Source organism: Oncorhynchus tshawytscha, linkage group LG32 (assembly GCF_018296145.1).
Source record: "Oncorhynchus tshawytscha isolate Ot180627B linkage group LG32, Otsh_v2.0, whole genome shotgun sequence".
Taxonomy (NCBI): domain Eukaryota; kingdom Metazoa; phylum Chordata; class Actinopteri; order Salmoniformes; family Salmonidae; genus Oncorhynchus; species Oncorhynchus tshawytscha.
Window position 1 is genome coordinate 4,896,983 of NC_056460.1, and position 23,832 is coordinate 4,920,814.

General features: G+C 43.7%; 1 protein-coding gene across 5 annotated transcripts in view; it reads left to right on the forward strand.

Annotated features, from left to right (window-relative positions):
- LOC112230419 (son of sevenless homolog 1) overlaps positions 1–23,832 on the forward strand; it is a 75,570-nt gene that overhangs the window by 22,068 nt on the left and 29,670 nt on the right. For all 5 annotated transcript variants that reach the window (XM_042310774.1, XM_042310769.1, XM_042310770.1 and 2 more), the window contains exons 4-10: positions 9,629–9,793; positions 10,675–10,884; positions 11,184–11,327; positions 11,534–11,644; positions 11,865–11,963; positions 16,798–16,925; positions 21,036–21,697. In XM_042310774.1, coding sequence (XP_042166708.1) covers positions 9,629–9,793; positions 10,675–10,884; positions 11,184–11,327; positions 11,534–11,644; positions 11,865–11,963; positions 16,798–16,925; positions 21,036–21,697 — 1,519 coding nt within the window. The remainder of the gene's footprint in view (positions 1–9,628; positions 9,794–10,674; positions 10,885–11,183; positions 11,328–11,533; positions 11,645–11,864; positions 11,964–16,797; positions 16,926–21,035; positions 21,698–23,832) is intronic.

The following is a 23,832-nucleotide window of genomic DNA, read 5'->3' on the forward strand; positions in this document are numbered from 1 at the left end:
GACTATTATTAACCCTGCATCATAATTAGATAAAGCCCCTTAGGGGAAATCTGGTCCGTGAGAGTATCTAATGAAAAATGCCCCTTATATATTAATTTAGAATCCAATCCTCTAAATGTAATTATTGGCAGAGAGTCAGGCCGCATTGGCGGAGTTGAAGAGGGCGAGGGCGTTTCACAATCCATGCCAGGCAAACATGCAGTTTATTTCAACTACATTTTAGTTGCAACAAGTTCGGTCGCGTTTAAATCAGGAGACCTACAAAATATTTGTAGATATACTGTAGGCCTACCGTAGGCGACATGAGTCTCACTAGTGTTGAGTAATGTCCTGTTAAGTGTTGTAGGTCTTCAAAAACATTTTTTTTACATTTTATTTTACTTCATGAAGGTCTACTTACTCTGCTGGCATCTTGACCCAGTTTATGCCCTCATTTTCAATGCAAACCATAACGAATTACTATGGGAATAAATGGTAGAGGCAAGTGGAAGGGGGAAAAAGTAAGGAACTCGTGTCGGTCCTGGAAGCTTTTGGCTATTAGCAGGACAATAGACACAACGTGGTCCCAAAAACACCTCTCTCACCAGCTTTGATCTGGGCCTGCAGTAACCAAAGTTCTTCGTTTGTCAGAAGAATTATTGGGTCAACTACAGAACAAGGGAACACACATGGTTAATGTTCTGGGGGGGAAAAATAAATATATATTAAAACAATATGTCTTGCTGAGCCTTTCCATAAGTACACTCAACTTTATTCAACTGTCTTCTGACTGTGATTAGAGCGATGTTGATTGCCTTTGCCGATCGCTCATCATCTTCAACCATCAGTGAGTCCACCAAATGCATTGTTTTCTCACCACATCTGGATGGAACCATAACGAATTACTATGGCTGGCTGGCTGGCTTCGCCTCCAATATCAAGATGCACATGGGAATATGAATTCAGAGGGCCGACATTCTTACATATTAAAGCATTAGACCTCTCACTATAGGCGTCAGTCATACAGAAGTTATACTTGAATCCGAACGGGTTCTCGAGAAAATTAGTAAGAATGTCTCACCCCATGTTTAAGAATGGCTTTTTCCCCTTTATTCAGATTGCAGCTGCTCACTTTCGGTTATTTGAAAACAAAATAATCTAAAAAATATTGTTATTTTTGGTTGCAATTTCAGTTTAATTCACCAGAAAAGACAGAGCAAATAATACAAATATTGTGGTTAAACTCAAATATGCTAAACTCAAATATTCAATAAAATGTTAAAGGTATAATCTTTGTAAATGATATGATAAATAGGACTGGTGGAGTTATGCCACACATGCAGCTAACACAAATATATGGAAATGTCTGCTCTACCCAAAATTTACAACCAACTAATTGCAGCATGACCGTGGAAGAGGCAATTGGAAGGGGGAAAAAGTTTTCAAACACTTGTTTTTCATAAGGGCTATTAGCAGGGCAATAGACACGATGTGGTCCCAAAAACACCTCTCTGACATAGGGTCCAGCATATCTCTTGATAATGTCATTGAATGTCTCGCAAGCTTTGATACATGCCTGGGCCTGCAGAATGTGAAGTTCATATTGAATAATAAGATGTGTGTTGAAAGCTTTATTTTTTAGTTTTACTCATTTATTTTCATTGCTGATAAATTCTGAAATTCTGATGAATAAGGGGCTCTATGACCTCAGCTTCTCTATTGGTCTCTCTGTGTATAACAACTGCATGTTTGTGATCTGAATGGTTACCATGACCTAAATATTGAAATAAAGTAGGCTAATGAAGGCAACAAATTGTTGCTTACTGAAACTCCCAAAGTCATCCAATTGTTATAATAGGATTTGAAGCAATAGCCTACGCCCGTGTGGTCAACTATTTCAGCACAGTTTTGTGCTGCTCTGACACATGTATGGGGACCGGTCTTGATAAATTAATGACATTTTTATTTTCACTGAATCTCCATTTGGGTATTGGTTAGCCTACAATTAGGGTGTGGAAATGTTAGGCTTATTTTGCTCTTCAGTTGCCCCAAGGCTGTCATTCTGATGCTCTTCCTATATGATCAGCCACACATACAAATACTGTACATGCATTTGTCCCCAGAGAATCTCGAACAGCCCCGCTCTGTTTTGCCATGGGATTTCATGAGCTATGTATTGGTATTTGGTAGTTTATTAGGATCCCCATTAGTTGTTGCAAAAGCAGCAGCTACTCTTTCTGAAGTCCACACAAAACATTTAACATGGCATAATACAGAACATTAAGACAAAAACAGCTCAAGGACAGAACTACATACTTTTAAAACAAGGCACACGTAGCCTAAATACAGTGGGGGGGGGGAAGTATTTAGTCAGCCACCAATTGTGCAAGTTCTCCCACTTAAAAAGATAAGAGGCCTGTAATTTTCATCATAGGTACACTTAAACTATGACAGACAAAATTAGAAAAAAAAATCCAGAAAATCACATTGTAGGCTTTTTAATGAATTTATTTGCAAATTATGGTGGAAAATAAGTATTTGGTCAATAACAAAAGTTATCTCAATACTTTGTTATATACCCTTTTTTGGCAATGACAGAGGTCAAACGTTTTCTGTAAGTCTCCACAAGGTTTTCACACACTGTTGCTGATATTTTGGCCCATTCCTCCATGCAGATCTCCTCTAGAGCAGTGATGTTTTGGGGCTGTTGCTGGGCAACACGGACTTTCAACTCCCTCCAAAGATTTTCTATGGGGTTGAGATCTGGAGACTGGATAGGCCACTCCAGGACCTTGAAATGCTTCTTACGAAGCCACTCCTTCGATGCCCGGGCGGTGTGTTTGGGATTATTGTCATGCTGAAAGACCCAGCAACGTTTCATCTTCAATGCCCTTGCTGATGGAAGGAGGTTTGCACTCAAAATCTCACGATACATGGCCCCATTCATTCTTACCTTGACACGGATCAGTCGTCCTGGTCCCTTTGCAGAAAAACAGCCCCAAAGCATGATGTTTCCACCCCCATGCTTCACAGTAGGTATGGTGTTCTTTGAATGCAACTCAGCATTCTTTGTCCTCCAAACACGACGAGTTGAGTTTTTACCAAAAAGTTCTATTTTGGTTTCATCTGACCATATGACATTCTCCCAATCTTCTTCTGGATCATCCAAATGCTCTCTAGCAAACTTTAGACGGGCCTGGACATGTACTGGCTTAAGCAGGGGGACATGTCTGGCACTGCAGGATTTGAGTGTGTGTTACTGATGGTAGGCTTTGTTACTTTGGTCCCAGCTCTCTGCAGGTCATTCACTAGGTCCCCCTGTGTGGTTCTGCAATTTTTGCTCACTGTTCTTGTGATCATTTTGACCCCACGGGGTGAGATCTTGCGTAGATCCCCAGATCGAGGGAGATTATCAGTGGTCTTGTATGTCTTCCATTTCCTAAGAATTGCTCCCACAGTTGATTTCTTCAAACCAAACTGCTTACCTATTGCAGATTCAGTCTTCCCAGCCTGGTGCAGGTCTACAATTTTGTTTCTGGTGTCCTTTGACAGCTCTTTGGTCTTGGCCATAGTGGAGTTTGGAGTGTGACTGTTTGAGGTTGTGTACAGGTGTCTTTTATACTGATAACAAGTTCAAACAGGTGCTATTAATACAGGTAATGAGTGGAGGACAGAGGAGCCTCTTAAAGAAGAAGTTACAGGTCTGTGATAGCCAGAAATCTTGCTTGTTTGTAGGTGACCAAATACTTACTTTTCACCATAATTTGCAAATAAATTCAATAAAAATCCTACAATGTAATTTTCTGGATTTTTTTTTCTCATTTTGTCTGTCATAGTTGAAGTGTACCTATGATGAAAATTACAGGCCTCTCATCTTTTTAAGTGGGAGAACTTGCACAATTGGTGTCTGACTAAATACTTTTTTGCCCCACTGTATTTTTGGCTGGTTTGGGCTCTGAGCGCCGTTCTCAGATAAAGCTTATTTTTTTTAAATGTTTATCTGACACAGCAGATGTGTTAACGGCCGTTCCACAGGTGCATGTTCATGGTTCATTCAACAAGCATGTGAAACAGCATTTAAACCAATTACTATGGATTTTTACGAATTGTCTTTGAAAGACAGGGTCCTGAAAAGGGACGTTTATTTTTTTGCTGTGTGTGTATATATACGTGTACATACACACACATCTTGATTAGATCATTTTCAACCCACTGAGTCAATACATGTTAGAATCACCTGAGGCAGTGATTACAGCTGTAAGTTTTTCTGGGTTAGTCTCGAAGAGCTTTGCAGACCTGGATTGTACAATATTTGCCCATTATTCAAAAAAGTCTTCAAGCTCTGTGAAGTTGGTGGTTGATCATTGCTAGACATCCATTTTTAATTCTTGTCATAAATCTGCTTAAAAATCTATGTCTGTAACTAGGCCACTCAGGAACATGCAATGTCGTCTTGGTAAGCAACTCCAGTGTATATGTGGCCTTGTGAAAGGTGAATTTGTCTGTTGGAAAGCAGACTGAACCAAGTTTCCTCTAGGATTTTGCCTGTGCTTAGCTATATTCCTACTCTTTTTATTTAAAAACAAAATGTTATATTTGCCCAAAACATAATGCTTTGTATTCAGAACCATGTTAATTTCTTTGCAACATGATGTGAAGTATTACTTTAGTGCCTTACTGCAAACAGGATGCATGTTTTTGAATATTTCTATTCTGTACAGTCTTCCCTCTATTTAGGTTAGTGTTGTGGAGTAACTACAATGTTGATCCATCCTCAGTTATCTCCTAAATGAAATCAAATTTTATTTGTTTCATACACTTGTTTAGCAGATGTTATTGCAGGTGTTGCTGAATGCTTGTGTTTCTAGCTCCAACAGTGCAGAAATATCCAACAATTTCACAACAATGCACACACGTCTAAAGGAATGGAATTAAGAATGTATAAATATTTGGAGGAGCAATGTCAGAGCGGCAAAGATAGAGTAGAATAGGATATAATACAATATATACATATGAGCAATGAAAAATATGTAAATATTATTATTAAAGTGACTAGTGTTCCATTTATTAAAGTGGCCAGTGATTTCAAGTCTATGTATATAGGGCAGCAGCCTCTGTGCTAGTGATGGCTATTTAACACTGATAGCCTTGAAACTGCTTTTCAGTCTCTCGGTCCCAGCTTTGATGCACCTGTACTGACCTCGCCTTCTGGATGATAGCGGGGTGAACAGGCAGTGGCTCAGTGGTTGTTGTCCTTGATGATCTTTTTGGCCTTCCTGTAGTAGTTTTCCCCCGGTGAGGCGTTGGGCAGACCACACCACCCTCTGGAGAGCCCTGCGGTTGCGGGCTGTGCAGTTGCCATACCAGGCGTGATACAGCCTGACAGGATGCTCTCCGTTGTGCATCTCTAGAAGTTTGTGAGGGTTTTAGGTGCCAAGCCAACTTACTTCAGCTTCCTGAGGTTGAAGAGGCGCTGTTGCGCTTTCTTCACCACACTGTCTGTGTGTGTGGACCATTTCAGATTGTCAGTGATGTGTACGCTGAGGAACTTGAAGCCTTCCACCTTCTCCCCTGCGGTCCCATCGATGTGGATAGGGGGTGCTCCCTCTGCTGTTTCCTGAAGTCCACGATCAGCTCCTTTTGTTTTGTTGATGTTGGGTGAGAGGTTATTTTCCTGGTCCCACATTCCCAGGGCCCTCACCTCCTCCCTCTAGGCTGTCTAATTGTTGTTAATTAGCCCTACTGCTGTTTTGTAGTCTGCAAATTTAATGATTTGAGTTGGAGGCGTGCATGGCCACACAGTCATGGGTGAACACGGAATACAGGAGGGGGCTGAGCACGCATCCTTGTGGGGCCCCAGTGTTGAGGATCAGCGAAGTGGAGGTGTTGTTTCATACCTTCACGTCCAGGGGGCAGCCCGTCACGAAGTCTAGGACCCAGTTGCACAGGGCGGGGTTCAAACCCAGGGCCTCAAGCTTTGTGATGAGCTTAGGGCAGTGTAGTGCGATTGCATCATCTGTGAATCTATGGGCCGGTAAGTACATGGAATTGAGTCTAGGTTGTCAGGTAAGGTAGAGATGATATGATCCTTGACTAGTTTCTCAAAGCATTTCATGATGACAGAAGTGAGTGCTACGGGGCGATAGTCATTTTGTTCAGTTACCTTTGCTTTCTTGGGTACAGGAAGAATGGTGGACATCTTGAGCATGTGGGGACAGCAGTCTGGGATATGGAGAGATTGAATATGTCCGTAAACACTCCATCCAGCTGGTCTGCGCATGCTCTGAGGATGCGGCTATGATCTTTGACTGGGCAGGAGCCTTGTGAGGGTTAACATGCTTAAATGTCTTACTCGCACCGGCCACGGAGAAGGAGAGCCCACAGTCTTTGGTAGTGGGCCGTGTCGGTGGCACTGTGCTATCCTCAACGAGGGCGAAGAAGGTGTTTAGCTTGTCCGGAAGCAAGACGTCGGTGTCTGCGACGTGGCTGGATTTCCCTCTGTAGTCATTGACTGTCTGTAGACCCTCCCACATACATCTAGTGTCCGAGCCGTTGAATTGCGACTCCGCTTTGTCTCTTTACTAATGTTTTGCCTGTTTGATTGCCTTACGGGGGGAATAACTACACTGTTTGTATTCAACCATATTCCCAGTCACCTTGCCAAGGTTAAATGCGATGATTCGCGCTTTCAGTTTTCCGCAAATGCTGCCATCTATCCACGGTTTCTGGTTAGGGTAGGTTTTAATAGTCACAGTGGGTACAACATCGATACATTTCCTGATGAACTCAGTCACCGTATCAGTGTGTATTAATTTATGTTATTTTTAGAGGCTATCCGAAACATATCCCAGTCCGCGTGATCAAAACAACCTTCAAGCATGGATTTCCGATTGGTCAGACAAGCGTTGAATAGTCCTTAGCACGGGTCCTTCCTGTTTGAGTTTATGCCATAGGAAGGGGTGATCAGATTTGCAGAAGGGAGGGCCTTGTAGGCATCCCGGATGTTGGAGTAGCATTGTTTTAACAGCGCGTGTACGTACTACAGTCAATGTGTTGATAGACCTTTTGCTGCGTTTTTCTCAGATTTGCTTTGTTAAAGTCTCCAGCTACAATAAATGTGGCCTCATATGTGGTTTCCAGTTTGCATTAAGTCCAGTGAAGTTCTTTGAGGGCAGCCATGGTATCGGCTTGAAGGGGAATATACACGGCTGTGACTATAACCGAAGAGAATTCTCTTGGAAGGTAATACGGTCTGCATTTGATTGAGGTATTCTAGGCCGGGTGAAAAAAAGGTGTTGAGTTCCTGTACGTTAACACAATCACGCCATGAGTAGTTAATCATGAAACATACACCCCTGCCCTTCTTCTTCCCAGAGAGATATTTATTTCTGTCTGCGCGATGAACTGAGAACCCAACTGGCTGTACGGACTCAGACAGTATATCTCAAGAGTGCCATGTTTCCTTGAAACGGAGTATGTTACAATCCCTGATGTCTCTCTGGATGGAAATCCTCGCCCTGAGCTCATTAACTTTATTTTCCAGAGACTGAACATTAGCGAGTAATATACTCTGATGCGGTGGATGGTGTGCGCGCCTCCTGAGTCGGACTAGAAGTCCACTCTGAGTTTTTTTCCGCCAATGGTGTTTTGGATCTGCCTCTTGAATCAGTTCAATTGCCCTGGGGGGTATGAACAAAGGGTCCGACTGGGTAAAGTTGTATTCCTGGTCGTAATGCTGGTGAGTTACCACCGCTCTGATATCCAAAAGTTATTTCCGGCTGTATTTAATATCACACATTTCCTGGGCTAATAATGTAAGAAATAACACACAAAAACAAATACTGCAAAGTTCCCTAAGAGCTAGAAGCATGGCAGCCATATCTGTCGGCGCCATTTTCATTAATGGCTCTCACAGCCATTCGCCTCGGTAAATGTTCTAAAATCACTGTTGGCCTCATGGTGAAATCCCTGAGCGGTTTCCTTCTTCTCCGGCAACTGAGTTAGGAAGGATACCTGTATCTTTGTAGTGACTGTGTGTATTGATAACTGCACCATGCGAAAAGTGATATTCAATGTCTGCTTTATTTTTTACCCATCTACCAATAGGTGCCCTTTGCAAACCATTGGAAAACCTTGCTGGTCTTTGTGGTTTAATCTGTGCTTGAAATTCACTGCTTGACTGGGGGGACCTTACTAACTGTATGTGTGGGGTACAGAGATGGGGTAGTCGTTTAAAAATCACGTTAAACTTCTATTTTTGCACACAACGTATTATGTGACTTGTTAAGCACATTTTTACTTTTGATTTTATTTAGGCTTGCCATAAAATGTTAAATACTTATTGACCCAAGACATTTCAGCTTTTACTTTTTGATTAATTTGTAAACATTTCTCAAAACAATTCCAGTTTGAAGTTATGGGGTATTGATCAGTGACACAACATTATGGTGTGAATAGTTTCTGAAGTCACAGTAAATATATATTAATTTATTCTAGCTGTTCTACACAGTATATCTGAAAGTGTTGTAATCCTCCTGCGCAGGGCCCGGTTACTGATGTCTGTGTTCTACACTTCAGAAAGTGACAATGTTATGAAACAGAAAAAGGATTGATTAGACTGCTTTTTTAAAATGACTCCATAAACAAAATAGACATTTTGTGTTTTCCAAAATGTTTTCTGTTTCGGTTCTTATTGAACACAGCCCTGGTAAAGGTATTGGCCACTTTTCTCACAATACCTATACTGACCAATAGAGGGAGATGTTGAACTGTGTTGTGGAATTGGTCACTTATTGAAAATCCAGGATGAACCTGTGGTGCTTAACAAAATGTCTTCCCCCATGCCAAATACTTTGAGATGATATTAAAGGGGCAATCTGCAGTTGAAACAAAGTTTTGGTAAAAAGCTGTGGGATGGGTATGGAGAAATGTAGAAAGCCAGTATGAAGGTTTGCACACAGGCTAGAATGAATTGTGACTGTAGAGTTCTCAAACCATGAAGTACAATTCCAAGGATATGCAAAGATCTACTTAATTTAGACCATGCTTCAAAGAATACAAAAGGTTAAAGTTCTGAAAGACCTAAACTTTTTGCACTTTACATTTTTGTACTCTTTCACCTATTGCCCCTTTAAATAAGGAATGATAGCATTCTAAAATGTAAAGCCTAACTATACACCTAACCAGAGATGACCAAGCAACCTTTTAAAAACATGCCTCTTTTTGGATACTTGATAAGAATATTCCACTTATATTCTTTAGAACTTTTTAGCTATGAGCTCCTAGTGCTCTTTGTTTTAGAAATACACATAACAATTAATGTGCCGCAACAACAGAATTACTGTGGTTGACATCATTTTACGAACACAGGTTATACCATTCTTAGCTAATTACCTTGCATAACCATCTCACATTACTTAATTACTATTAAAGTACCTATTGTGCCCAATTACTGTTCAATGATGTGTACCGGTAACTAAAACGCTTGAAGGAATTCTTAACCTGCACATTCTGCATTCTGTGGCCCATTTAGGCCTACACCGTTTCCATTAGTTTGAATGTACAGTGGTCGGATTATACAGTAGTCAAACCCCACTGACCCTGCTTTTACCCATGAATCATTTCTCCATGATTCCTGTTCTTTATTCAGGAGGTACTAGGTTACAAGATTGACCACCAGGTGTCGGTGTACATTGTGGCAGTGTTGGAGTACATCTCAGCAGACATCCTGAAGCTGGCAGGGAACTACGTGAGGAACATCCGCCACTACGAGATCTCCCAGCAGGACATCACCGTGGCCATGTGTGCCGATAAGGTGAGAGTAACGCCTGTGTTGTGCAATGTATTGTAATGCATTATGAAGAGGGTCTTCAACATCAGCTACAATGACATCTCCCAGCAGGACATCACTGGCCATATATGACAATAAACAATTTCTAGTTATAATAAGTGTTATTCTTCAAGATTCAATGACTGTACCAATGACTGTACCAATCCCAGATTGTCCCTTTTTTATGTTGCTATGAGTATGAAATTAGATTAGCTTGTAAATGCTATTGTTGTTGGCCTTAGTATGGCTGGTGGTGTGTGATGGTGAGAAGGCCCAGGAACCACACTGACTGGCCAATATTCCACTAAAGCTGGAGTCCATAGGGTCATTTCTGAACATAAGCTGATGAAGAATGCCAGCTGAATGAGCGAGAGAGTGTGTGCTCGCGCTTCTAAGCTTTGGTCTCTCAGGATCTATTTCAATTCAGGAAGTAAACTGAAATTCCAATTTCACATTTTCTTTATAGAAAATTACTGAAGAAAATTGGAATTGGAATTTCAGTTTACTCCCTGAATTGACTGAACTAAAATGAATTGACTCCAACCTGGTATCTATGCTGATGTCCCTCTGTGTGACTATTCAACCTATAATTATTTATTTTTATTTAACTAGGCTAGTCAGTTAAGAACAAATTGTTATTTACAATGACGGCCTACACCGGACGACGCTGGGCCAATTGTGCGCCGCCCTATGGGTCTCCCAATCACAGCCGGATATGATACAGCCAGGATTCGAACCAGGGACTGTAGTGATGCCTCTTGCACTGAGATGCAGTGCCATAGACCACTGCGCCACCCGGTAGCAAAAAGTGGTCTAGAACACTCTTCTTGAGTAATTGGTAAGAATATGTCCCCCCCCATCTCCAGGTTCTGATGGACATGTTCCACCAGGATGAGGAGGACATCAGCGGTTTCCCCCTGATGGACGAGGAGCCATCCACCAGCGAGGAGCAGACCTACTACGACCTGGTCAAGACCTTCATGGCCGAGGTCCGACAGTACCTGCGCGACCTCAACCTCATCATCAAGGTGTTCCGCGAGCCCTTGGCCTCCGACGCCATACTCTTCTCCCACCATGTGAGTAGTGATGGAGGTAGACTCATATACACACACACACACACACACACACACACACGTGTGCAGCGATGATCTTCCATCATGACTTTGTTTGACTCTACTTTGGTCTTTTTCCACTACTTTTTTCCCCACTACCCTCCTGCATTACTGTTCTCTCCCTTCCACCTATCTCTCTATCACCCTCCCCCTTTTCCCACACGACTCGCTCTCTCTTCCCCCAACTCTCTCACGGCCTCCCTCCCCTTTCTTAATTCCCTGTCTCCCATCCTCTCTCTCCCCCTCTCTACTACCCCCTGCAGGACGTGGAGAACATCTTCAGCCGCATCGTGGACATCCACGAGGTCACCCTTAAGCTGCTGGGCCTTATTGAAGACACGGTGGAGATGACAGATGAGGGGAGCCCACACCCGCTGGTGGGCAGCTGCTTTGAAGACCTGGCTGAGGTTGGTGTGTGTTTGTGTGGTGGTCGTGGGTGTGTGTTTCTGGGTGGGTGCGTGCGTTAGATCAGGGAGCTAACGCAAGTCTTCAGGTCCCAGGCAAGGTTACTTGTCATTCACAGACCCCACTTACACCCTATGGTTGTGGCCAGTGTCAGCAGCACGACTGTTATAACACATGACATTTGATACAGCTTTCTTTTTGATTCCAGGAGCTGGCCTTCGACCCCTACGAGACATATGCTCAAGACATCCTGCGGACTGGCTTCCACGATCACTTCCTCAACCAGTTGTCTAAACCGGGAGCTGCCTTCTACCTCCAGGTCAGAGAAAATGTGTTTTTTTTTTTTTTTTTAAGCACATCAAACATTCCTCCCAATGCAGTTCCTGTGAGAATTGCCAGAACAATTTGAGATAGTAGAAATGTTATTGGCCCTTTCTGGGGTGGATTTTCCCCCCAGACCACTGTTTACCTTGATAAGATTTGACACTTTATTACCTGCCCAAGTTAACCCTCATCTCTCTCTGTCTCTGACTCCCCAGTCTATATGCGAAGGCTTTAAGGAAGCAGTCCAGTACGTCCTGCCCCGGTTGCTCCTCACACCGGTCTATCATTGTCTCCACTATTTCGAGATCTTAAAGGTAAGCATGTATGAGGATTCATAATGTGGTCCTCTGTATCTCAATTGGTTGAGCATGGCACTTGCTGCATTGCCAGGATTGTGGGTTCGATTCCCAGGGCTACCCATACGTAAAATTTATGCACGCTGGACTGGAAATCACTTTGGATGAAAGTCTGCGAAAATGGCATATATTATAACATTTAATAATAATAGTGTATAAATATGTTGTGTCAGTATCTCCGAAGGTACTGTATATGGATCAGAATGCCTTGGTTGGATGCAGGGGGCTGGTTTTTCTCCGACGATCCACCAGCCCACAGTTGATGTGGAATCTCAATGTTTTTCTTGTTTATTTCTTTAAATAATGCAGTTTAAAACAACAAGAAAAGGGTCCCATCTAAGAGATGGGGCAGGAGAAATGTAACCACTCTCAAATCCATAGACAGATCTATGGATTCAAGGACTTGACATCCATGGGATCAACATGATCGTTTTAACCATGAGGCATTTAAAAAATATATTTTTAAAGAATGAATGGGTATATATCATTCATTTAAAAAATGAATGTATCAATTGCAGATTGCCCCTTGGGAGGTTCCACACTCCTTCTCGTATTGTTTAACTTATTCAGACAGGTTTGAAATCAGAGAAGGGAGAGTAGGTGGGAGGGACACAGAAGGGAGGATGCCGCGATTGGTCTCTGGTGGGTAGTCATGCATGTGTTTTAGAGCAGAAAGTGTTACCGCTGGACCACATGATCTGTACTAGCGTGGAATATCTGCCAAAAGTCACAAGGACAGGAACCATGTGCCCCCGCCGAGAGAGCCTTAGTGCCGGGCTTCTTGTTCACACTTAGGCAAAGATTTGGCCCACACAGTCCTTATTCTCCCCTAAGCCTCTTTCCAGCAAGCCATGGAAGTGGCGGCTGCTCTGGAGAGGGCTAAATCGCAGAATTTCTTTTCTACCCCATGCTTACTTACTGCGAGTCCAGGGTAAAGGGAAAGTGGGTGTGGAGAGGAGTCTCTTTCTGCCTTTTCCTCAGATGGTATAGCCAAAGGGACAGCCATAGGATGCAAACCCATGGGTTATGCAACTATTGGAAGGTTAATTCCACTCCGCTGGCACATGGTAGAACACTCCTTCCACGTCGTTCATTATTTCCCATAGAACGCATAGTCCCTCATTGATTATCCTTTACATGTCATGCGTTTGCACAGGTATACAAGACTATAACAGACCATGGGGCTCCCGAGTGGCGCAGCGGTCTAAGGCACTGCATCTCAGTGTAAGAGGCGTCACTATAGTCCCTGGTTTGAATCCAGGCTGCTCAACCACATCCGGCCGTGATTGGGAGCCCCATAGGGCGGCGCACAGTTGGCACAGCGTCGTACAGGTTTGGCCGGGGGTAGGCTGTCATTGTAAATAAGAATTAGTTCTTAACTGACTTGCCTAGTTAAATAAATATATATATATATAATAATAATATAGACACTGTTGCTACAGATGCAAAAGGTAGGGCTTTCTGTACTTTAACCACGGCATGCTAGCTGCCTTATTAGTTTAGAGACCTGAATAAAACTGCAAAGAAGATGACATACATTGTATTCAGACACCTTGACTTTTTACACATTTTGTTACGTTATAGCCTCATTCTAAAATTGATTAAATATTTTTTTCCCCTCATCAATCTACACACAATACCCCATAATGACTATTCAGACCCTTTAGTCAGTACTTTGATGATGCACCTTTGTCAGCAATTACAACCATGAGTCTTCTTGGGTATGAGGCTACAAGCTTGGCACACCTGTATTTGGGGAGTTTCTCCCATTCTTCTTTGCAGATCCTCTCCAGCTCTGTCAGGTTGGATAGGGAACGTCACTGCACAGCTATTTTCAGGTCTTTCCAGACCGGGTTCAAGTCCGGGCTCTGGCTGGGCCACTCAAGGACATTCAGAGATTTGTCCCGAAGCCACTCCTGTGTTGTCGTGGCTGCGGGCTCAGGGTCATTGTCCTGTTGGAAGGTGAACTTTCACCCCAGTCTGAGATCCTGAGCGCTGTGGAGCAGGTTTTCATCAAGGATCTCACTCTGCTTTGCTCCATTCGTCTTTCCTTTGATCCTGACTAGTCTCACAGTCTCTGCCGCTGAACCCCACCATGCTTCACCTTAGGGGCCGAGCCAGGTTTCCGCTAGACATGGCGCTTGGCATTCAGGCCAAATAATTCAATCTTGGTTTCATCAGACCAGAGAATCTTGTTTCTCATGGTCTGAGAGTTTTTAGGTGCCTTTTGGCACCTAAAAGTCCAAGCCGGCTGTCATGTGCCTTTTTTACTGAGGAGTGGCTTCCGTCTGGCCACTCTAACATAAAGGCCAGATTGGTGGAGTACTGCAGATATGGTTGTCCTTCTGGAATATTCTCCCATCTCCACAGAGGAACTCTGGAGCTTTGTCAGAGTGACCATCAGGTTCCTGGTCAGGCCCTTCTCCCCCGATTGCTCCGTTTGGCTGGGTGGCCAGCTCTAGGAAGAGTCTTGGTGGTTCCAAAATTCTTTCATTTAAGAATGGTGGAGGCCACTGTGTTCTTGGGGACCTTCAATGCTGCAGTAATTTTTGGGTACCCTTCCCCAGATCTGTGCCTCAACACAATCCTGTCTTGGACCTCTACGTACAATTCCTTCAACCTCATGGCTTGGTTTTTGCTCTGACATGCATTGTCAACTGTGGGACCTTATATAGACAGGTGTGTGCCTTTCCAAATCATGTCCGATCAATTGAATTTACCACAGGTTGACTCCAAGTTGTAGAAACATCTCAAGGATGATCAATGGAAAAAGGATACACCTGAGCTCAATTTCAAGTCTCATAGCAAAGGGTCTGAATAATAAGGTATTTCTGTTTTCACTTTTTTCACTTTGTCATTATGGGGTATTGTGTGTAGATTGATGATGGGAGGAGGGGGGGGATAAGAATAAGGCTGTTAAAAAAAATCAAGGGGTCTGAAAAATTGTATGCGCTATAGTCGTGGCCTAAAGTTTTCAGAATGACACAAATATACATTTTCACACAGTCTGCTGCCTCAGTTTGCATGATGGCAATTTGCATATACTCCAGAATGTTATGAAGAGTGATCAGATGAATTGCAATTAATTGCAAGGTCCCTCTTTGCCATGCAAATTAACTGAATCCCCCCCAAAACATTTCCACTGCATTTCAGCCCTGCCACAAAAGGACCAGCTGACATCATGTCAATGATTATCTCGTTAACAAAGGTGTAAGTGTTGACGAGGACAAGGCTAGAGATCACCCTGTCATGCTGATTGAGTTCGAATAACTGACTGGAAGCTTCAAAAGGAGGGTGGTGCTTGGAATCATTGTTCTTCCTCTGTCAACCATGCTTACCTGCAAGGAAACATGTGCCGTCATCATTGCTTTGCACAAAAATGGCTTCACAGGCAATGATATTGCTGCCAGTAAGATTGCACCTAAATCAACCATTTATCGGATCATCAAGAACTTCAAGGAGAGCGGTTCAATTGTTGTGAAGAAGGCTTCAGGGCTCCCAAGAAAGTTCAGCAAGCGCCAGGACCGTCTCCTAAAGTTGATTCCGCTGCGGGATCGGGGCACCACCAGTACAGAGCTTGCTCAGGAATGTCAGCTGGCAGGTGTGAGTGTGTCTGCACGCACAGTGAGGCAAAGACTTTTGGAGGATGGCCTGGTGTCAAGAAGGGCAGCAAAGAAGCCACTTTTCTCTCCGGGAAAAACATCAGGGACAGACTGATATTTTGCAAAAGGTACAGAGATTGGACTGCTGAGGACTGGGGTAAAGTCCTTTTCTCTGATGAATCCCCTTTCCGATTGTTTGGGGCATCCGGAGAAAAGCTTGTCCGGAGAAGACAAGGTGAGCGCTACCATCAGTTGTCATGCCAACAGTAAAGCATCCTGAGACCATTCATGTGTGGGGTTCCTTCTCAGCCAAGGGAGTGGGCTCACTCACAATTTTGCCTAAGAACACAGCCATGAATAAAGAATGGTACCAACACATCCTCCGAGAGCAACTTCTCCCAACAATCCAGAAACAGTTTGGTGACGAACAATGCCTTCTCCAGTATGATGGAGCACCTTGCCATAAGGCAAAAGTGATAACTAATTGGCTTGGGGAACAAAACATGAATATTTTGGGTCCATGGCCAGGAAACTCCCCAGACCTTAATCCCATTGAGAATGTGTGGTCAATCCTCAAGATGCGGGTGGACAAACAAATGCCCACAAATTCTGACAAACTCAAAGCATTGATTATGCAAGAATGGGCTGCCATCAGTCAGGATGTGGCCCAGAAGTTAATTGACAGCATGCCAGGGTGGATTGCAGAGGTCTTGAAAAAGAAGGGTCAACACTGCAAATATTGAATCTATGCATCAATTTCATGTAATTGTCAATTAAAGCCTTTGACACTTATGAAATGCTTGTAATTATACTTCAGTATTCCATAGTAACATCTGACAAAAATATCTAAAGACACTGAAGCAGCAAACTTTGTGAAAATTAATACTTGTGTCATTCTCAACTTTTGGCCACGACTGTATATATAAAGGAGGGCGAGACAATGTTGGTAATGTTGGACCAATCCTTGGTAGTCGCTCAAGAAAGTACGAATTAAGGGGAAACACTGGAGTTGAGGGGGTTGGGAGGGATTTTTTTTTCTCCCTCAGCCGTAATCTCGCTCATGAGTTTGGCCTTATACCGCATCATGATCCTTCTCTAGACTCCCACTACCAGCGAAACCACCTGATCCAACATTTTATTCTCTACCCCTCTTTCTCTGCCCCATCCCCTCTTCCCCCTCCTTTCCACAGCAACTAGAGGAGAAAAGTGAGGACGAGGAGGACAAGGAGTGTCTGAAGCAGGCCATCACGGCGCTGCTCAATCTGCAGAGTAGCATGGAGAGGATCTGCTCCAAGAACATGGCCAAGAGGAGGCTGAGGTAGGCAGAGGAGCGCCAATTTACAACCCCTCCTGGTCCATCCACACCTGGTTCTCTTTACCCAAGAAGATACAAAGCTAGCTCTGACACACACAGTACATATGCACACACAGTAATAGAAATCCACAAGCAAAATATGGGAAGATAACTCACACACACATAATGGCACAGACCAGACAAGCACCAAAAGGTGGATATGTCTCATGTGCACTATATATACTCAGAGGCGTTAACACTTGCACAGCACAATACACACCTCACAAAAGACACCCACACTAACACACACACAGCAATTCATACTACTGCCTCATTGGTGTACTCCTCCCATCCTCTGCACACCCCCCACCCTAAGCTCAGTTCTGAGTTTCCCTCTGAACCTAAAATAGACTTGTGGGGGGGAGGGAGAGGGTTGGAGGGAGGCTCGCCACTGTGTTGTCGGAGGGAAGTTGTGTCAGGAATTGGGCTGTCCTGTTCTGGTGTTATTGTTCCCGGCTTTGAGGGGGAAAAAAGTGATAGAATTTGAAAGGGGGGGGGGGAGAATTCCCTTGCTTTCAACAGTGGACTTTAGCATCCAAACCGTGCGGACCATTTTTATCTCCACCCCTCATTTTGTATTGGTGAAGAAAACAGGGTGTTTTTTTGGTTACATGCGGTTGTCGCTCGTTCTTTACTTGAGTGGAGGACACAGGTTATAAACGAGAAAAAGATTACCCCTTTGCTGTTCTTTTTAGTTGTTTTTTGTTTTTTCATGGGGAAAGGATGGCTTATCTTACGGTATGTCTTTGCACCCCATACTTTGGCGGGAACGTGGGGATGGTGACACACGTAGGAGGCTAAAATGGACGTTCCGAGAGGAGACACTGAGTTGGGGCACCCCACAAGGGTTACCTTTATTGACTTTTGCCGTTTCGCTACACCTTTCCTGTCTCTAGGGGTCTTTGTATTTCGAGAGCCAGAACAAAGAACAACCCAAGAGCTCTGTCACAGCCATTTGAATTATGTTTGCTCTTTCGCAACCTTGCTGTTCATTAGGAAAAACGTAATAGGCTCTTAGTCGCCAATGCTCTGGCAAGGTCCATCGCTGCCTGGGATAAATGATGGTTTGATAATGATGCTCATTATAATTTTTTGCTTTAATTAACTAATTGATTAATTTCATTGCAAGACTGCTCGTTTAAAGATGAATGTAAATGCACTTCAAATATAACCTCTCTGATCAGACTTGAGAGTAGGCAAAGTTTTGACAGTTTCTTTCTGTGTATAGTTTTTAGAGTTTCACACTTAATGGACTGGGAAATGGAAATTGTAGTTTCTGGGGTGAATTTTGTGTGTAGTCTATCCCTTGCCCTTCAGAGGTGCCCCTTGTCTCTCTGCGAAGCTAATTCGGGCCGGGTGAAAGTCATCCTGTACTTTGAGGTGCTGGTATGAAGACAGGCGCGTGAGTTGGCTTCGCCTGCCTTCCCCTCCTCTCAGGAGTGCTGATGCGAGTCGTCGTGCGTCCACGAAAAACAAAGTAAGCCCTCCCGCGATTGTTTACAAGTAGTTTTAGTTCAGACGCACTGTACTAGCGGGTGTTAAATCCTTGTTGATTTTTTTCCTATCACCCTCTCACTCAATCAATTTGTAGAACCGCCAACAAATCTTTAGCCCCCCAAAAAAAGAAAATTAGGATATCAGAAATCAAGCCCCAGTGGCGCAATGCTGTTCGATTATTCTAAGTAGGTGGTTTTAGAAGTGATCATTGGAATTATTGCTCAGCTGATTTGTCATGAGCAGTAGAGGTGAGATTCTGGTTCTGGTGTGCCGCAGAGCTTTCTCCTCTTCTGCTTGCTTTTTGTTTTGTCATTCTGGTTTTGAAAGAGCACCGTATGTGCTGGTTTTCACTCAAACCAGTCTTTTTGTATTGAATTGCTGAAAGAGTTTTAAACGTACTCCTCACATGACGTAAATATTACAGGGGGCATGGTCCTTAGTAATGAATAAATACTTTAAATAGACAGTATAATATAAGAATAAAGAGATTGATTAAAACAGACTCTACATTGTGGTCCTAAAAGAACTGGAATGAGAGATACTCATAGCTCATTTTGAATATGATAGTCATACCATAGACCATGTTAATGGTATGATGAACCAAAACAATATTTAAATAGTGTCTGGCTCAAATAAATATCATCAGATGCTCTTTATTCTTTCTTTTAGACTCATTCTATTCTTATGCACTTTCTCATTTGGTCCTCCAAGGCACCCTGTTAACCATGGGTGTGGGCCCTTCCTCGAACTGAACTGCTGGAATGGTGAGGAAGTTTAGTCAATTGGCCTGCTGGGTGTAAACTGAAGGGACATGACTGACCAGCAAACTGATGTTGAACTACCTAATGGGTTCTGGTTAGGTTAAGTTTAGGGTTATTGGTGTGGTTAAAGGAAAACTCCCATCCAAAAACTATATTTTAGTATTTATTTCATTAGTCCTTTATTGGATTGCTGACATGCAAAACATTTAGGGACTATTATCAACAATGGACTAATGAAACAAAAACTAAAAGATAGTTTTTGGGTGGAATTTTCCTTGAAGGTTAGGGTCAGGATTATAAACTCAGCAAAAAACTAAATGTCCCTTTTTCAGGACCCCGTTTTTCAGAGATAATTCATTAAAATCCAAATAATTTCACAGATCTTCATTGTAAAGGGTTTAAACACTGTTTCCCATGTTTGCAATGTCTGTACTGTGTGACACCTAAGACCGCGCTACAGGGAGACAGGATAGACAACTGATCGTCCTCGCAGTGGCAGACCACGTTTAACAACACGAGAAGAACTGGTACATCCGAACATCACACCTGCGGGACAGGTACAGGATGACAACAACAACTGCCCGAGTTACACCAGGAATGAACAGTCCCTCCATCAGTGCTAAGACTGTTCGCAATAGGCTGAGAGAGGCTGGACTGAGGGCTTGTAGGCCTGTAGTAAGGCATGTCCTCACCAGACATCACCGGCAACAATGTTGCCTATGGGCACAAACCCACCGTCGCTGGACCAGACAGGACTGGCAAAAAGTGCTTGTCACTGACAAGTCACTGTTTTGTCTCACCAGGGGTGATGGTCGGATTTGCGTTTATCGTAGAAGGAATGAGCGTTACACCGTGGCCTGTACTCTGGAGCGGGATCGATTTGGAGGTGGAGGGTCCATCATGGTTTGGGGTGGTGTCACAGCATCATCGGACTGAGCTTGTTGTCATTGCAGGCAATCTTAACGGTGGTCGTCACAGGGAAGACATCCTCCTCCCTCATGTGGCACCCTTCCTGCAGGCTCATCCTGATATGACCCAATGCCACCAGCTCGTTCTGTGTGTGATTTCCTGCAAGACAGGAACGTCAGTGTGCTGCCGTGGCCAGCGAAGTGCCCGGACTTCAATCCCACTGAGCATGTCTGGGACCTGTTGGATCGGAGGGTGAGGTCTAGGAAATGTCAGGGAACTTGAAAGTGCCTTGGTGGAAGAGTGGGGGTAACATCTCACAGCAAGAACTGGCAAATCTGGTACAGTCCATGGAGGAGATGCACTGCAGTATTTAATGCAGCTGGTGGCCACACCGTATACTGACTGTTACTTTTGATTTTGACCCCCCCCCCTTTGTTTAGGGACACATTCAATTTCTGTCTCTTGTTCAGTATATGTCTCAGTTTTTGAATCTTATTTTCATACAAATATATACACATTTTCTGAAAATAAACCCAGTTGACAGTGAGAGGATGTTTCTTTTTTTGCTGAGTTTAGTTATGGGTGGGGATGCCAGTCACGTTGCTTCAGTCGCACCCAGTGTTTTGTTAAGGAGATGTTATTTGTAGGAACCCCCTCCTGGACCAGGTTTAGTTGTACCGCTGCTTTAGCCACCCACACTGACCCTCCACTCAATCTCAGTCTCGCTGGCTTTGTTGACTTTCCATTGTCAATGGGCTGTGAACATCAGACCCACATTTCCCTTCCTCTCTTCTCCCCCGCTTTCCTTTTTTTTCTCACATTCTTTCTCTTACATTCAACTTTTTTGTCATTTTATCTCATCTCATCTTTTCTTTCTCTCTCTCCTCAAACTCTACGGCGGCACCAGCGAGTCAGCCTGCCGCTTCTACAGCCAGCAGATGAAGGGCAAGCACCTGGCCATCAAGAAGATGAACGAGATCCAGAAGAACATTGACGGCTGGGAGGGCAAGGACATTGGCCAGTGCTGCAACGAATTCATCATGGAGGGGAAGCTGACACGCGTGGGCGCCAAGCACGAACGGCACATATTCCTCTTCGACGGCCTGATGATCTGCTGCAAGTCCAACCACGGCCAGCCGCGCTTGCCTGGCGCCTCGTCCACCGCCGAGTACCGCCTCAAGGAGAAGTTCTTAATGCGCAAGGTGCAGATCAATGACAAGGACGACAAGGAGGGCGAGTACCGGCACGCCTTTGAGATCATCCTCAAAGATGGCAACAGCGTGGTGTTCGCCGCCAAGTCGGCCGAGGACAAGAATGGCTGGATGGCGGCGCTCATCTCACTGCAGTACCGCTCGACGCTGGAGCGCATGCTGGACTCGGCCATGCTACAGGAGGAGAAGGAGGAGCAAATGAGGCTGCCCGGGGCGGAGCTTTACCGGTTCGCCACGCCCGACTCTGAGGAGAACGTGGTGTTCGAGGAGAACGTGCAGTCCAAGTCGGGCATCCCCATCATCAAGGCGGGTACAGTGCTCAAGCTCATCGAAAGGCTCACCTTCCACATGTATGCAGGTGAGAAAAAGCATGACACAGAAAAAGGTTTCCTATGTTGACCTGTTGAAATGCATGCCTTTTCCGTACAGTAGGCTATACAAATAACTCCCTCAGATGTGTGGAATAACAGTAGTTGCTAAATCGTAGTAGAGAACATCTTGCAGACCCTTTCCTATCGTAGAACAGGGGGAAGGGGCAGGGTTTTGGTTTTAGAGAGGAGGAGAATCCTGTGAAAAAGTAGTCTGTAGGAGTCAAATTTGGTGTTCATCAACCAGTTTAAAGGTTTAACCCTTTACAGTCGTGCGATTTGGCCTATATGGATAGGGCTAAATTGAAATGTTTTTTTTACAGAAGAAATATGAAATGCATGAGCATAGTAGCAATTGAAAGGGAACAGTTTGGAGATTATGGGAACATTATTTGACCAAAGTTGAGGATACGACAGTTCACCTTTCACAAGGCTGAATCCGAACATTACACTGTTGATTTTATGTGCGTTTTACCTTTACTTTACTTTTCGCTGCATTTGTTGATAAGAAAGAGAAGAAAAGAGTCATGCTTTAGACCATTAGGTTCTACTTTTTCAGAGTAAATAACTCACGGACACTAGAGAAGCTTAACCAAGTTTAATATCCCACTTAAGACACTCCTCCTTCTCTCCAATCCTTACATCTTATGGTTCCACAGGAAGAGGGTAGTAAACCCTTATTATTCCCTTCAGGGGATCTGACCTGACCTCTTGACCTCAACCCCTCCTTTGTCTAATCCACAGATGTCCACCTGCTTCCCCTATAGCAATCTTTTGATCTCCTCCCGTCCACCCAGCACATTCCACAGCCACTGTCTTTCTACAGATCTCGCTCCTTTATATACTATGCGTCTGATCTATCATGTCTTTAATATCTCAATGTTCAAAGTTTAGAATCCAACGAGACAAACATGCTCATTCTCTTCAGAACAACCTAGGGTATGACACCAGGTCATCTTGTAATTGTACATCAAACATAGTGATCATAAACATTGACACTGCATGTTATTGTATAGCCACTGTGTTCCAATTTAGGAGCTTACCAGTGCCCAAATATGCCATTTTCAACCCGTATACAGGTACGAGTGTAAAGGGCTACAGAGAGCAGGAAGTAGACATGGGTCACATCTCAAATGGCTCCCTCACCACGTTTAATTTCTTTGAAATGAGAGAACTGGACAGGTCGAAAGCGAATGCCAAGAAACCTAGATATTTTCTGTATCTTTAAAAAAAAAATCCTAACTATTAGGGCCTGGTCTCTTACTCACGTGTTCCCACCATTGTACACCTCCATTGTTTGTGTTTATGTAATATGCACTTGCCCAGTGCCTGGAGTGCCTGTTCCTGTTATCACCTTGTTGTTCTACACACCAAACCTTGAGCTTGGCACAAACGCAGTTTATGCCTAAACATAAAAGACAAGATAGTGGAAGGCCTTTTTCTTCCCCCCCACTTTCGTCATCCCCGCATCCATTTATAGCTGTTTTCACACGGCTTGTAAATATTTGGCCACACTTGACGTCAGAGCGCGGGATGTGATGACCTGCTTTGTTTCAGTGTCAGTTTAGCTCCTGATAACACAGCGAGAACTGATAAAGAACAAAAAAACAAGAGGACGAAGCCTATTTATCTTCACTTCGCCATTTTGTAAGTGACCAGTAGTATCAGATCTTTCCTGCCTGTTTAGTGTTTAAAGGGGAAGTTCAGTATCCTCACCTTGTGTGTAGCTGTTTAAAGAGAACCAACCCATGGATTACAGTTTCTCTGGGCCCATAGACTACTTTCAGGGTCATGAACCATCTAGCATCATGTTATAAAATACTAAACTTCCCCTTTCCCTCACAGCCCTTTGTGGTGTGTTGGTGAGCTAGCCATTAGTGTTGTTGAGGTAATCACTTTGCAGACTTCAGTGGCACCTGAACTCCTTTAGTGATTCCTCACTAAAGCCAAACAAACAAAAAAATCCATTACTTTTGGAATGTTCATGAAATGTAATCCATAATATAGTTATTTTAGAGGAAGAATTGTTGACATATATTTGTATCTAGAAGTTGGCATATTTATTACATTTTGGCCTTATCCAGGCCTCCTTTAAGACTCCATAATGTTTCATCTGTAGTTGCTA